Source organism: Clavelina lepadiformis, chromosome 4 (assembly GCF_947623445.1).
Source record: "Clavelina lepadiformis chromosome 4, kaClaLepa1.1, whole genome shotgun sequence".
Classification (NCBI taxonomy): Eukaryota; Metazoa; Chordata; class Ascidiacea; order Aplousobranchia; family Clavelinidae; genus Clavelina; species Clavelina lepadiformis.
The window spans coordinates 15,075,583-15,089,919 of NC_135243.1; the positions used below are offsets into that span (position 1 = coordinate 15,075,583).

The 14,337-nt window shown below is 33.3% G+C and overlaps 1 protein-coding gene across 6 annotated transcripts in view; it reads right to left on the bottom strand.

Annotated features, from left to right (window-relative positions):
- The window catches only part of LOC143452053 (transformation/transcription domain-associated protein-like), a 131,284-nt gene that overhangs the window by 84,700 nt on the left and 32,247 nt on the right, over positions 1–14,337 (bottom strand). For all 6 annotated transcript variants that reach the window (XR_013114940.1, XR_013114941.1, XM_076952876.1 and 3 more), the window contains exons 17-23: positions 12,678–12,815; positions 12,327–12,546; positions 11,867–12,033; positions 11,184–11,249; positions 9,521–9,736; positions 5,209–5,307; positions 1,694–1,859 (exon numbers count right to left, since the gene is read on the bottom strand). Coding sequence is in view for 4 of the 6 variants with exons in the window: in XM_076952876.1 (XP_076808991.1) it covers positions 1,694–1,859; positions 5,209–5,307; positions 9,521–9,736; positions 11,184–11,249; positions 11,867–12,033; positions 12,327–12,546; positions 12,678–12,815 (1,072 nt within the window). In the remaining 2 variants the exon portion in view is untranslated. The remainder of the gene's footprint in view (positions 1–1,693; positions 1,860–5,208; positions 5,308–9,520; positions 9,737–11,183; positions 11,250–11,866; positions 12,034–12,326; positions 12,547–12,677; positions 12,816–14,337) is intronic.

Consider the following 14,337-nt stretch of genomic DNA (forward strand, 5'->3'; position numbering starts at 1 on the left):
ATGGAAAATGTGGCCTTGATTGTGACATTGCTGGTGGCTCTTGTGATGTCATACATTATCAAAAAGAGTGATGACAAAGCATTTGATTGCACTATCCAAATACAAAAATCATATTCTGTCTGGAGAAATAACAGCGCCATGGAATAAACATTTAGTTTAGAACCAGTATTTTGATCATTCATCCTATCACTAGAGACATTGTATATGGATGACAAGTAACTAGTAACATTTATTTATCTATAACTAACCACCTATTACAGTTGGTATGTTGTAGGGTTACCGTCAAGTGCCGAGTATGCTAGGCTAAATAGCCGATTGTTGAACTAAGTTTATTGCTTGGCCGAAAAAAACCTACACCAATATTACAATGTTTAATTTAGGTTCTGCACAAGGTGTTGTTAAATTGGCCACAGCGGACAGCATACTATATAGAAAAAATACTATTCTCCCTCCTGTACATATCTGTTAAGCTATATATATATATGACACATGTAGCAGACTTATATCAGGTATTGCACAAACGCTAGCTCAGTAATCGTGGCTCAAAAAGTAAGAAATCATCACTGGATTTAAGTTGTGCAAAAACTTTCTACAGTCCAAAGCTAAGAGTTATCATACCATTCCACCATGTATCTGTTACAGCTGTGTAGGTTGCTCTAACTGCCACTAGCCTCATAACCTAACTGGTATGATACCCATGTCGCAGGTAGACTATGAAGTCCAATGGATACCATAATGTCAGGGAAACAAAACTTGTGTGGTTTGCAATTGCCTTTTTTCTACACATGACGCCTCATTATTGGTTATAGGCTAAATTCTGCAAGGTAGGTCAACAACTTACTGTACACTTCAACTAGCTTCTGTGCAAGCAATAGGCATGTCGTCAAGAAGCAGGATTTGTTTATGACATCACAAGAGCCACGGTCCACATGACAATTAAAGCCAAAATTGATGAAATTTGCATTTTTCTTTTGCCGACTACCTAACCGCAAATAATTTTTCAAAAATACCTTACCAAACTAATAAGTTAATAGTGCAATTTCAAATAAGGTCAACTTGTTTTTGGAGTTGCCCTTAAAGTTAAATATCTTCACGAAGTTCTCAAGTTATTGTGCTTAAATTGTTAAATGTTTTGAAATCACATATATTTATTTCTGCAGAAACAAATGTAAAACTTCTGTGAACATTATAATGTCACGTTATACTTAAGAAAAACCAACAAAAGAAAAGTCCTTCAAAAATATATCATTTAGACTAAACAAAAACTTCAAACTCAAAATTAGCGCCGACAAAGTTATTAAAAATAGTTATCTTTCTTATTTCGGGAGAACTCTAAAGTACTGATTAGGTAATTTTCACAAGCAAAAATAGGCTTTGTCCATTCACCTAGTCCAACAAACATCCAACCTTAGAAGAAGAAAAAATATCAAAAGCTTGTGGATAAAAAGTCTTGACTAAAGCAAAGAATTATTTATAAAAAAAAAACAAAGAAACAAATATAAACACAATACAAACATAACTAAATTAAACAACAATAACATAAAAATACACCCATATATGTATGGGGAAACCTTATGCAAAATAATTAACTGTACATTATACTGAGTTACCCGGAAAATGTTACTTATAATTAAGATTTTTCATAAAACCAACCTACAAGTAAATAATTGAATAAAATACAAAGAATTCTTACTGAATGCAGCAGTAAGAGCTTTCTTGAATGTATTGCGAGTAACAGAATCTTGACAGCAGTAAAGCTTTTGACCAGCAACTTTTGGAATCTTCTCCTTTGAAAATGCAGAATGTTGAAGCAGCTGAGCGAAATTGCTGGAACTATCACCGGTATTCATCATGGAAACCTAGAAATTAAACATTTGAATATTTGCTACTGTTCATATATTAACGAACAATGAGGTGAAAGACATATAATGCAAAACAACATAAAAAGGAAAGCAAATATCACAGTTTTAGATGAAATTTAGGTCATCACACTTACTCATACATGGATCAGTTTAGCATAGGTTAGTTGACTTTTCATTTACCCGGTTTACTATATCTGTTACAACTAATCTGATAATGATTTCTAAAAGTAAATTTAATACGATCTATATTTCAATACATTAGTATTATATTGACATTGATATCGCCGTAAATATGGGTTGTATGAAGAATGAACTGAAAAGTTAGTTTTGGCAATTTCTACATTTTTCTTGTCATAATTGCATAAAATAACAATTAAAGTTGTAAAGGTTTTTGTTATTACTATAATAGGCTTTTTTCATGAAGGTTATTCAGGTTTAATTAAGAAACAACAAGAAATGTTTTCTTATTTTCTTAGACAATCCAAAAGTTTGGCGGTTAGTTAAAATACATTGTATTTGTATGTTATGTATTTCAAAAACGCTTTTGCTGCTTTTTTTCAAATATTATATATTTTTAATTGTAATTTCATTTACGTTTTTGTAAAATTCTAAAGCATTTTTATTCTATTTGGCAAAATAATAGAAAAATTTACACACAAATTGGAATTTTTTAAATTGATATACTATAATGGGTACCACAATTTCAATTTAGAATATTCCAACATACAAAAATTGATGAAGTTAGAAATCAAGCAAATGCAGTTTCACAACATGCAAAATATTTTGATTTAGCTGAAAGAAGGCTGTTTCCACATTTGTTTTGAAAATACGTGCTTATCATGATTTTGTGAATATCAATTTTCTTGTTTTCTTCATAACTAAGATTTATGTGAATACTCAAAATTGCTAGAGTCACAGGCTGTAATTTATACAACCAAACTCAGTTTTATTTATACAACAACAAAACATAAAAGCTAGCTTTCAGTCACACTTTGATTTCATGAATCTGTTGTTATCGTTAGGTTACATCAGGTTTATTCTCATTAGCACAGTAATGCACTATTCAGTAAAAGCCTTACTTTGCAGACTTTGGCTTGGCTTTCAGTTCTAACACAATTCGAATCAATATCACTAACTTGCATGACGCTCCATATTATTATCAGACAAAACAAATTACTCGAAATTACTACAATGCCTACTTTTTATTAAGTAGAGCAAGGTCTGAATGCAGTATTAAAAGCAAACCTTTCTGCGACTCACTTAAAGGAACTGCGGACATAGAAACACAAGATAAAACAACATATCACGATGTTGACCAGGCATAGAAGATAAGATTAAATCAATATACAGTATTTGTGTTCATGGTTTCTTGCTTGTGTACAGAATAAGTATCGATGTTATAGATTACGATTGTTTTGGATTAATAGGCAAAATAGTTCAAAGGTTGACATAAAATTGAAGCTACACACCATAGCAAGAACAAAGTTTGTTTGTCGGTATAGAAAAATGTATAATGAGCATTCAAACAGCAACTATGTTTACTGGATTCAAACAGATATTTTACTAGTTTAACTAAATTATCCAGGCAAGGGAGTGGGCTGGCTAAGTTAAAGAAACATTAAATCTGTTAGTAAAAAATGCTTATGTAAATCAATCCTTCAGCCATTAGTTCAAAAATTATATTTACTCCAATCATTGTACATATTTTACTAAAAATAGTCAAATTAACCATTCATAATCAAAAAAATAAAGAAACAAGAATAAGAATTTTCTGAAAGAAACTATCATAACAGATATTTTATGAAAAAGGAATGTAGTTGTTATTGGTTCAGAACTATTGGAAAACAGGGTTCAAAACATATAATCTAGAATAGCAATTTATTCATTTTGCACATCCCTACATAAACCCTAGTAATGAAAAATACCTGAAATAAATTTGATGAACACTGGCAACTTCTGCTACATGATTGCTATTTTGGTTTAATTACTGCCATTGTTGTTAGAAGCATGCTTTGACAACATGATGCGCAAATCATTGCTATGTATCACATAAGTATGTAACTCATGTTACATACATACATACACAACAACACAACCACGTTATACGTATTTCAGATATTCATACGTACAGTATATTGTTATGTATATATACTGAACAGAGCGTGATAAAAGTAACACTGTGACAGATTGCAGTCTTCCTACCAGCCAAGACTTTTGACAAAAGAAATGTCCGTGGAGTCTTTTTTCCCAAGTTTCTAACTCTTAAATTGTGGCTGCTTTCCACTTTTACGATCTTGGAAATCAGTGTTCTGATTGTCTGGCGGCCACATTTCGTTCAGGTAGGAGAGTGCTCAATTACTGGTGAAAGTAAAAAACTCTTGGGGCAACACTTGCAACTACAAGTACTGTCTGGTGTTTTGTTTTCTTAAATCACTTTCTTGTGCCTTATGTTTTCACACCAATAAACTATCTTAAATTATGCCACATTCAACTGCAGGAGCATTGCAAAATCTCCTCTTTTGATACCCTCGAATTGGTAACATTTCAATTGTGGGATTATATAGAAAAGTTGCACAACGACTCACAGTCTTAGTGCTATGTCACAAACCTGGCTGTCAATGAACCTACTTGGACGTATTAATTAAGTTGAGGTTTAATAAATGTTTAAAATTTTTCTTCTTTTTTTCTTGGTTTTAAGTAGTTGCTACATTTTATCATAAACAAAAAAGGAGATTGCCAGTGAGCAGTCACGTGCTTTTCAGCATGATTTAAGCCAAGATCATAACTCGATTACTGATATTAGTCTACTTAGGCTTCATATACAATAGCTTAATGCTTTCCCAGGGTCCAATGCCTAGTTCCTTGTTTTTACTGTGAAATTTAGCAGTTACTTGCAACAGAACCAACAAAAAGCAGAGAAAATAGTTAAAATTTCATTAAAACTAATGCTCAGCAATAGAGCCAAGTTGGTCAAGAAGTCTTCTCAGCAAATAATGGGTTAAATACAAATAAAAACCGTTGTTAAGGAAAGTAACAAGAAAATGTTATGATAAGGAATGTATTAAATAAGTAGTTAAAAATAAAGCACTACAAGAAATATTAGAAATATTTTTCCAGTCAATGATTTCACTGAAGGGTAGTACGGATAAGCAAAACTATAATTATGAAATAATAGCCCATGTTTTACTTGTTGTTGGTGAAAAATTGATCGCCGATTTATTGGGCACATGGAAGAAGTGTTTGGTTGAAATACAGAATTTATAAACACAAAGGATTACAGTATTTGTCACAAAAAAAGAACTTTATGGAATTAAGAAAGTTAAACAAACCTGTACACATATCTTACCAAAAAACATTTGATGACTTCAAATGACTGCCTCCTATTGAAAACATCCGTATTGGGACTCTTAAGAAATTTTAGGGCACTGGATATAATGTCTTCGATCTAAAAATAAAACTTTATTTAAACCATACGAGAGTAAAAAAGAATAAAAGTTAGAATAAAAGAAGAAGTTTGTTTAAAACTTGGATCTAAAAAACTTCTTAGAATCGTCTATTAAATTGCAAGCGATCACTGGATTGGCTAAGTTGCACTGGCAAGAGCGGAGTTAAATTTAAAATTACAAAATTAAAACCAGAGTCAGCTTGCAGATTTTAAAACCAGAAATATATTTAAACCGAAGCAGGCATCATCAGTCTGTGGTATAGAAAAGAATAAACATAATCATAATCAAAGATAAACAAAATCTTTATATTTTAATTTTATATTTTATTCCCCACTTATTTAAAACAGGACTTTTAAAAATCACACAAACACACATTTTCAATCACAAGAAATACGCATTATTACGATTCATTGAACAAGCAAACCTAACTTTACACTGTACTTACAAGAAGTGTAAAGTTGTCAGCACCACATATTAAAGCAAAAGCCTTGCTAATACATAAGCCTAATACAGTTTTAAACTCAAACACCTCAAGGTTTTCTTTTTTTGTATTAACGTTCTTCCATGGTTTTAAGGACACTTTACACATAGCAGAAATCTACTGCCGCAAGATTTTTTGGTCGGCTAGGGAGTGGAGCATTCAGTGTCTGGACACACAATAATACGGACCATGTTTGATACCCAGTGGACCAGGTGTACAGTTCCAAATTTGTGCAATACAAAAAAATTAAAAAAACAAATAAAAATTGTGATACAAACAAAAATTTTCAGTCACATCACATAATTCTATCAACACATTCGAGCTTTGACTTGACTTGTGACTTGTTGCAAAAGTATTTGACATCTCACTCAAAAGCCGCATTTAATCGAAACCTAAAAATGTCTTCTCTTCTCAACTGAAGACTTCACCAAATGTGCTTGGAGATCCAACGCAAGTCCATTGTAGAAACTAAACGTTACAACTTGAATATTGTAGGCATCTCTTCAATGAAGCCATGAGACTCTAGAACCGTTAATCTGTCTGATGGTTGTAAATTCTTCCAGTCTGGTGTCAATCGCATTGTTTCTGCTCAGCCAAGTTGAAGAATGAATGAATTCCTTTAGGAGTTTAAGTAGAAGCCAAAGCCAAAGCTGAAGGGACAAATCGTGATTGATAAACACTTTTTTGATCCACATTCAACATCACAATACTTTAAATTTAATTATTAGGTTAAACCTGCCAATTTAATAAAAGTTTAACGCCAAATATATTAATACTTTTATTGGGAGGCTATAATGCACAAGTCGAATGAATTTTTAGTCCAAACTTATTCCAGAACTGCTTATCAAGCCCTTACACTTCCAGTACTCAAGCTTTTTGCATCTCAATGTATTGAGCTCACAAATCAGATGACCATGTGTCACCAATACAGGTTTTGTAGGTCATCTTCTTAGGATGAATACGTTTTGTAACTTTCTGTTTCCGCCTTTAGAATCTTTACATGAAAAGAGCTTTCAAATCTCCCCCAACATAAATCAGCAATACTACACAACACTGAACACCACTGATGGGCTGACACAAATCCAAAACCAAATAGATTTGCCAAATGTCGTCTTTCTGGAAGATTCAAATGAACAATAATACTAACAGTAGCGGACTCGAATACCATATTACTTATTAACTTAACAACTTTAATAAGAAATTATGATAAAGTTACTTGGCTAAACTAAAATAGAGTCAATTTTAATTATAGTGAAGGTTATTTACTTGAGAAATTTTCTTTTTCAATCGTCATTTAAACTCTTATTTGCAAAAAAGTAACTGGTTTAGCAATTTTGTCCTGTTACAAGTGAGGTTTGACAACTTTTGGAAATAAAATCAAAATTTGTCATTTGATACTAATGTCACGAGAATATCTTTACGCACCTGTTTTAAGAAGTACTGCATTTTAATGCTATATAATCCAATTTGTAAGGCACTAGTTTGCGGTGTAGTTTGTTATTGTTTAGTAATATTTTATCTTTGTGGCACTTGTGACCCTTTTTATCGTTTTTAGCAAATTGTAGATGTAGATACACATACACGTTTTTCTATATTCCCTACAACTCTTCCCCGAAGCATGTCATGGCTAACCGCGAATCCATTTTCTCGTTAATTAATGATGGTGGATGGTACGATGGATTGGTGACCAAGAGTTGATTCAGTGGATGTTTGGATTTAATAGAAGAAAGATGGTTGTTTTTATCAAAGAAATGCTAATAAAAGTAAAAGCGGGAAGTTTCCTGGCTAAGGAAAATCTTGGTTACACTAAAACAAATTTAAATTTGGAATTCATTAGTGTCAATCTACTGTATTTGATATTTGGTTTCGAACTAACCCGAATAATCTTTGTGTGGCACATCCCTATTAAACACAAGTGACTTGAACTAAAAACCCTGACAAATGAAATCTTATCCAAAACCCGAAGACGATAACCCCATTAAACACAAGTTGACACTATAATGGTATAGGGCAGGGGTGGCCAGACCTGCTTCATGCTCGAGCCGCATATAACAAATTCCAGTTTTAAAAGAACCACAACACAAACACAATAAAAGACACGAATTTATTCACTCACAACGAAGTGTAGCTATTGATTAACATTAATGCTGCGTGGTGATACTATGAGTCTCCACCTGGGCTTCACCAACTCTTTTTGCAATTATTAGTATAACCGTAACCAAGACTTAAAACTAGGTCAGTCCTGACGTACAGCTTCAATCTGGCAGTTTACTTAACTACAGTGTACAAGTTAGCACACTTCTGTACAATAATGTACTTTTCGGAGTGTAATTTGATTATTACTAACAATGAGTCCATGGTTACTACGTGTGATAGAACGCATTGTTTCATAATCTGATCAAACAACTCGTCTAGACCGGGAAAATGCATGTCTACTTCAACAATGCTAATTCATTAAAGAGCCGCAATCAAAGGCTCAAAGAGCCGCAGCCGCATGCGGCTCGAGAGCCGCAGTTTGGCCACCCCTGGTGTAGGGAATTCACTCAGACTAAAAACCGGGACAAATGAAATTTTACCCAAAACCCTAAGAAGATATTAAATTTTACTAACCTAACAGTTGATTCATTTAAAATATAACCACAGTTTGAGTAAGTGCTACAAAACGGAAATAACATATATGAATAATGATCGGTGAAAGCGATAAACTCAAAATCCGCCTCAGTTCTTCGTTTCTTACTTTAACCAAATTTCCTCCCAAAAGACTTTAATACTTTACCCTTGATACGCCAAATGGCTCCAGTTGAGAATCACTGGTCTGAAGAGTACTGCAGGAAAACAGTAGAGAAGGCGAATGATTAGTAGTGTTAAAATACCCTAAAGTTGCCTAAAGTTTATTGCTCTAAAGTTCATTCATTTGGATACTGTTAGGTTAAAACCAATCACAAGGAACGTTGGATTCTATCGAGGGTGTGTAGTGTCACCTGTCCTCTTTAGTTTACATGAATTAGATTGGTATTGGACTGGCACAACTTTGGTGAATAGTGTGTCATAGTCGGTAACAGTGGTATCTGTTTTTGCAAAAAATCTGGTTCTGTTGGCCTCTTCCGAACCTGATTTTCGACTTAAGGCTGTGATGAAAACAAACAAATGGAGAAGTTCCATCCACAAGTGATGGAAGCCAAAAGTTAGAATTGGATACCCAAAATGAAAATTTCAGGTGTACATGTGCTTCAGCGTTCAGTTGTGATGAAACAAGGGCTTTCAAAAACCGCTAAGCTCTCAATTTTTAAATCAGTTTTCTTTTCAGTTTCGGACAAAGACGAGGAATCTCAGATAACCAAAAGAGTGCACTCTCAGGTTACAAAACAAACTTTTGTAATCTACTGCTAATAAAACAAATGTGTAGTGCAAAATTATGTAAAACCCTATGAATATGCTGAAACCATATTATATAATTCTACAATGGTATGGCATGGTCTGAGGATACGATCATGTCACCAGAATGCCTTAAAAAAACTTGCATTGGGTATCCACACAGTTTAACCGGCATGTGTGGTAATAGAGCAAAAACTGTTTAAAAAGTTCCAATAGCTGCTGCCCCCACTTCCTTCTTTAGTCAATACAATGGATACTGAAGAGAGAAAGATGTAAAAAGAAATGACAATGAAAATACATCATCATAAAATTAAAAACATTACACAAAGCATACATAGACATAATAAATAATTTACCGGCAGATGAACAGGAGCCTTAAAATCCAGAAACTGTATTTTTAAACAAGGGCCAATGGAAGTTGAGTCGTCAAAATTCAACCGCTGAGCTTCTTTCAGCATTTTGCGATTAGAACCACCAAATTTACCCAGTACTCGAAATGCAACATGCGCAATGTCATCAGACGGATTTCTTAAGGTACGCCACAATGCTTGCATTAATTCGGCTCTTACAGGCTGTAAAATACAAATAACAAAATACATGGCTAGAAACCATACATACCTGTTTCAACTTAAATGCAGGAACAGTAAACTTAGGAATCTTTCTAAATTCTATTAAACAAATACAGCCACTAAAACTGCAAGTAATTTGCAGAAGCTTTTGTTACCACAAATGCAATTGTTACTACATGTATATAATAATATTGTATAGTAATATCAGAGATTTACTATTAACTGCCATACTGCTTGATTCACCAAAAGAGGAATTAATTGTATATAATGCAATGTTTCCAAACATCTATTTTAATTTTTAACATATAATCAACTATAAATCAACTGGAGACAAAAATGTGTGGTAATTTGGAAAATGCTCTGTTGTTGCTTCTGTGTCTTATTTGGCCACTTTTTATACTGTACCTTTGATTCATGCTTCAAGCTAAAAATGAATCGGACATATATTGAACTGAAACTGTAGTACATAATAATGTTTCCAACCTGGGTTTTCCTGCGCCCAAAAACCACTTTTTTCCCAAAACATTGAATATAATAATAATTTTTACGATATTATTGAGTTTTTTATTGCCAACACTCTTTTTTTCTCAAACGTCAAAAAAACAGGCTTTCACCTAGAAATACCCAGAACCTGAGTTTTAAAACTTTGTCCCAAACCTTAGTGCGTGACAACTTTGAAGAACGAAGAGCTTGCTTGCCATGCTTGTGTAAGTCTGGTCTATAAAATGCTCATTGATTGTTTACCCGGTTACAAACATTTGTTAGGCGACCATGACTTTTAATGAACATTAACTTTATCAAGGTTTATCTGAGAATAGAAGTCTAGTAGTAAAGTGGGATGTGTGGGCCACATTGGCCATCCCAATTTCGTACTTGGCAGTCAAGGCACCTTCCCTCCCCAGGGAACTGATGCCAATGGAAACGACAAGATCATTTAGGAAAGAAGGAATATGAATAAATAATGTTGTTGTTGTATCAATGAGTTCTGAGAGAACGAAACATGTGTCTGCATTTGGTTGTCGCAAAAATACACGATATAAGTAGCATTAACTTTGGTTTTTAGTGGTCAATTAGGTGGTTCCAAGTAGGTTTTAATTTGGTGCGAGGCCAAATGGCTCTTAATGCAAAAAGTTGCCAAACCAGTCAAGTGTATGTGCACAATTACAACAAATTGGTTTAGATTACAGAATCAATATATAAAACTGATATTTAAGATCAACTTGTTTTTACACTTGCCTTCCACTTCAATTAAGCAATGCATAAATTAAAAATTGGACTCTTCATCACTAACAAATGTAAAGGGTTGCAAAACAATCAATATATTGAAAGGGTTTGCTAACAAAAAAGTTTGAGAAGCCTTGTACTCAATGATAAAGGAGAAGTAAGTGAAGAACAGGAAAAAATTTATCCAGTATATACTTCATTCCCAGTATAACTGACACTGACTTACCTGAATGTGGTCATACAGGAAATCTGGTTGCAGGTTGTCCACACACAGTTCAAGAGTTCGTAAACCCTGAGAAATGTATAAATTGAGTATTTTTACTCCGTTGTTTACAACCAAAATCAACAGAAATCACCTCTTTAAATATTACCTTGCCACAACTAGCACAGGAACCTTTCGTATCAATCAAACAATAATGTTTATTCAACAATTTCTTTACTCATGCTAATGAAATATTTTTTTTTTGTACAATAATTTTGACAATTCATAGCAACTTTCAAAATGCAAAGAATTGATATTACACAAATATGAGGCTTATGCTACATGTTTTCATGTTGTACAGAACGATAGTAACTCATTCATCCGCATACTTGGTGCCAGCAGACGAAATTTAGCTTAAATGTTCTAAAGGTAGTTTCATCAATTTGATTTCTCAAATCCTAATAATTTGTTGCTTCAAACTGCAAAAATATATCTATACAGGAACCAAGAATAAAATTATCTCAATTTGGTAAAACAAATTAATAGAAAACAAGTTGAGAACTAGAAATCCCCACGAAAAACTTGAATTAATTAAACAAAACACATTATCACATTACGAAATATTTTTTTCAAATACAAGGTTAAAAACATGATAAATGCTTCTATTTAAAGATTATATTGATGTAAAAACGAAGTAAGTATCATACCTGTGTTATCAGTGTTTGAGATCCATTTAGAGCAGATACAAGTGGATCCATCAGCATTGGAAGATACGGTAAAAGTGAGCTTAATCGAACCGGAACAGTCAAACATAGTTCAACAAATAAATCTTTCATGTGTTGTTTATGTAATCCACTTTGTAGACTGTTTAAACCTGAAAGTTTTACAATTGCAGTTAAGTTTATAAAGTTTCATTTACACCATCTTTTGGTATTCTTTTGTTGTTATCGTGGCTTTGATGGTGTGGAGTACTTTTTGACTAAAAGGTAAAAAAGTAAACTGAAAATAAAGTAAAAATTTTGTCACAATGACAGGTTTAAGTTAAATGTTCAACTCATACATAAATGAGATAAAAATTTTAAAATTTCAAAACTGATGACACAAGTAACCAAGACAAAAGCACAACTTGGCATAGGCAAGCAAGTAATTGTTAATTTGTAACCAAACCTTGCAGCAGGTTTGGCAGAAGTGGCAGAAATTCTTGATATAAAGATTCATGACTTCCACCACCAATTGACCGAAAAAGAGCTCGCAAAAGCAAAAAGTAGTTGTATGGATCCTGGGCAGTATTTGCAAGCGACATGGATTTGGTTACAATTGTGTGCAAATGAGGCTTTAACATTTGTTCATTTTCATTCACAAACAAGGACACAGAGCCAAATACAAGCTGAAACAAAAGAAAGAAACAATAGTAAGTTTTCTAAAATTCATATAAATACTAAAATCAATGCTTTAAACACAAGTCAATAAATGTAAAAAAAATAACCAGGTGTATTTAACAAATACATTTATTATCACCTTAAAAAGCCTTAAATAAAGATTGGATTTTTCACCAGGGATACCCATATCTTCAAGGCGTTCAAGCAGAAATTCTACCAGAATTGTGGCAAAGGTTGATGAGGTATGAGGGCTTGCCAGAAAAGAATTTGCTACGATCTAAATTAAACAACTAAAGTTACTTAACAACATTAACATTGCTTTTTGTTTAGTTTGTCAATTCTTTGTCTTTTAATTTACCCTTGACCTTAATAACATAATTATTCTCTTCAGCCAACTTTTACAACTAGCCAATCTCCAGTTTTTATGTCATACATATTTTGTTGCACTTAATCTATGTCACCTACATCTATGCCAACTTCATCTACTTCTGTTTCAAGTTCATTATTAAAAATTGAATTGGATTCAAGACTGACAGAGTCAAATTCACGTGATTCATAATGTGAACGAAAGTGAAAATTTGCAAATGCAGATGGTCCTACAAAGTCAGCTAGCCACCAGGTTCAACAAGCACTCGTTTTTTCCACTTTTTTGCAATCTGATTGCCTGACAAACAATTTTCTTTCAGGTGTTTTAATACAGCATTATTGACACCTTGTTGTGCTTCATTTTCTTCATTACTTTGTGCATCTGGTATCTTTCTGAGAATTTTAACTCGATTTACAGGGTAACTTTCAGTTGCGTCAAATCCTTTGATCATAATTTCTTGCTTATTTTCAAAGAAGTTTTTTGTATAACTCATTCAATAGCTGAGGAAACTGGTCATTTTGAACTGATGCTACTCGATTGTCTGTCATCTTGAAGTTGGTTAGAATTGATCTCCAGCTCCTTTTGAGAAGGGAAAAATGTCCTACATCAAGATGTGAAATGAATGAATCAAATGAAATGTGTGCTATTTCAAGGCAAGAATACAAATGTGATGCTCTTCACATTTCTGGATTATGGATTCATTCAAGTGGGAACTTAGGTAGTCACCAATCCATACTTTTGGACCGTCAATCTTTCTGAGATATAGAAAATACTACCGTGAAACTGATCGCTACAACAAACACGGTTAAATCAGCCCGACTTGGATCAGTTACATCTAGCATAAGTTTTTCCAACTTCCATCCATATGTCTCAAGATGCTCTGCTTTATTGGCACTGCAACACTTTTCCTGTTGCAGTGCCAGCAAACATAATGGATGATGATCCTTTGCAATCTTTTATAATTCTCTCAAGATATTTCATTCCACATTTGAAGATGCATCATTTCATGCATGGGTCATCTGATAAATTAGTTTCATCATTATTTACTATTGCTTTTGGATCCAAGTCCCAAAGGCTTTCATCTAGATGGCTGAAGTAGGCATTCACAGTCTGAACAGTTATTTTTGTTCGACCTCGCTTAATATTTTGGTAGTGACGTTGATTGATTGCAGATTCATTTCGTTTCAGGAAAGAATAATCCCAGTCAAAACCTGGACTATTTTTACAAAGGGTGGTATATATGCTTATGTATGTATTACACAATAAACTTTCCTTGTTGTGTCAGTATCCTGTGACCAATCATTTTGATGTCCAATTTATCAAAAGGCTGAGCCCAATTACCACATATTGGAATAATCTGGACTACTGTATGCTCTTCGGCATCAGAGAATGCTTTCGATCTTCCAACATTCTGTAAATGTCGTTTGTCACG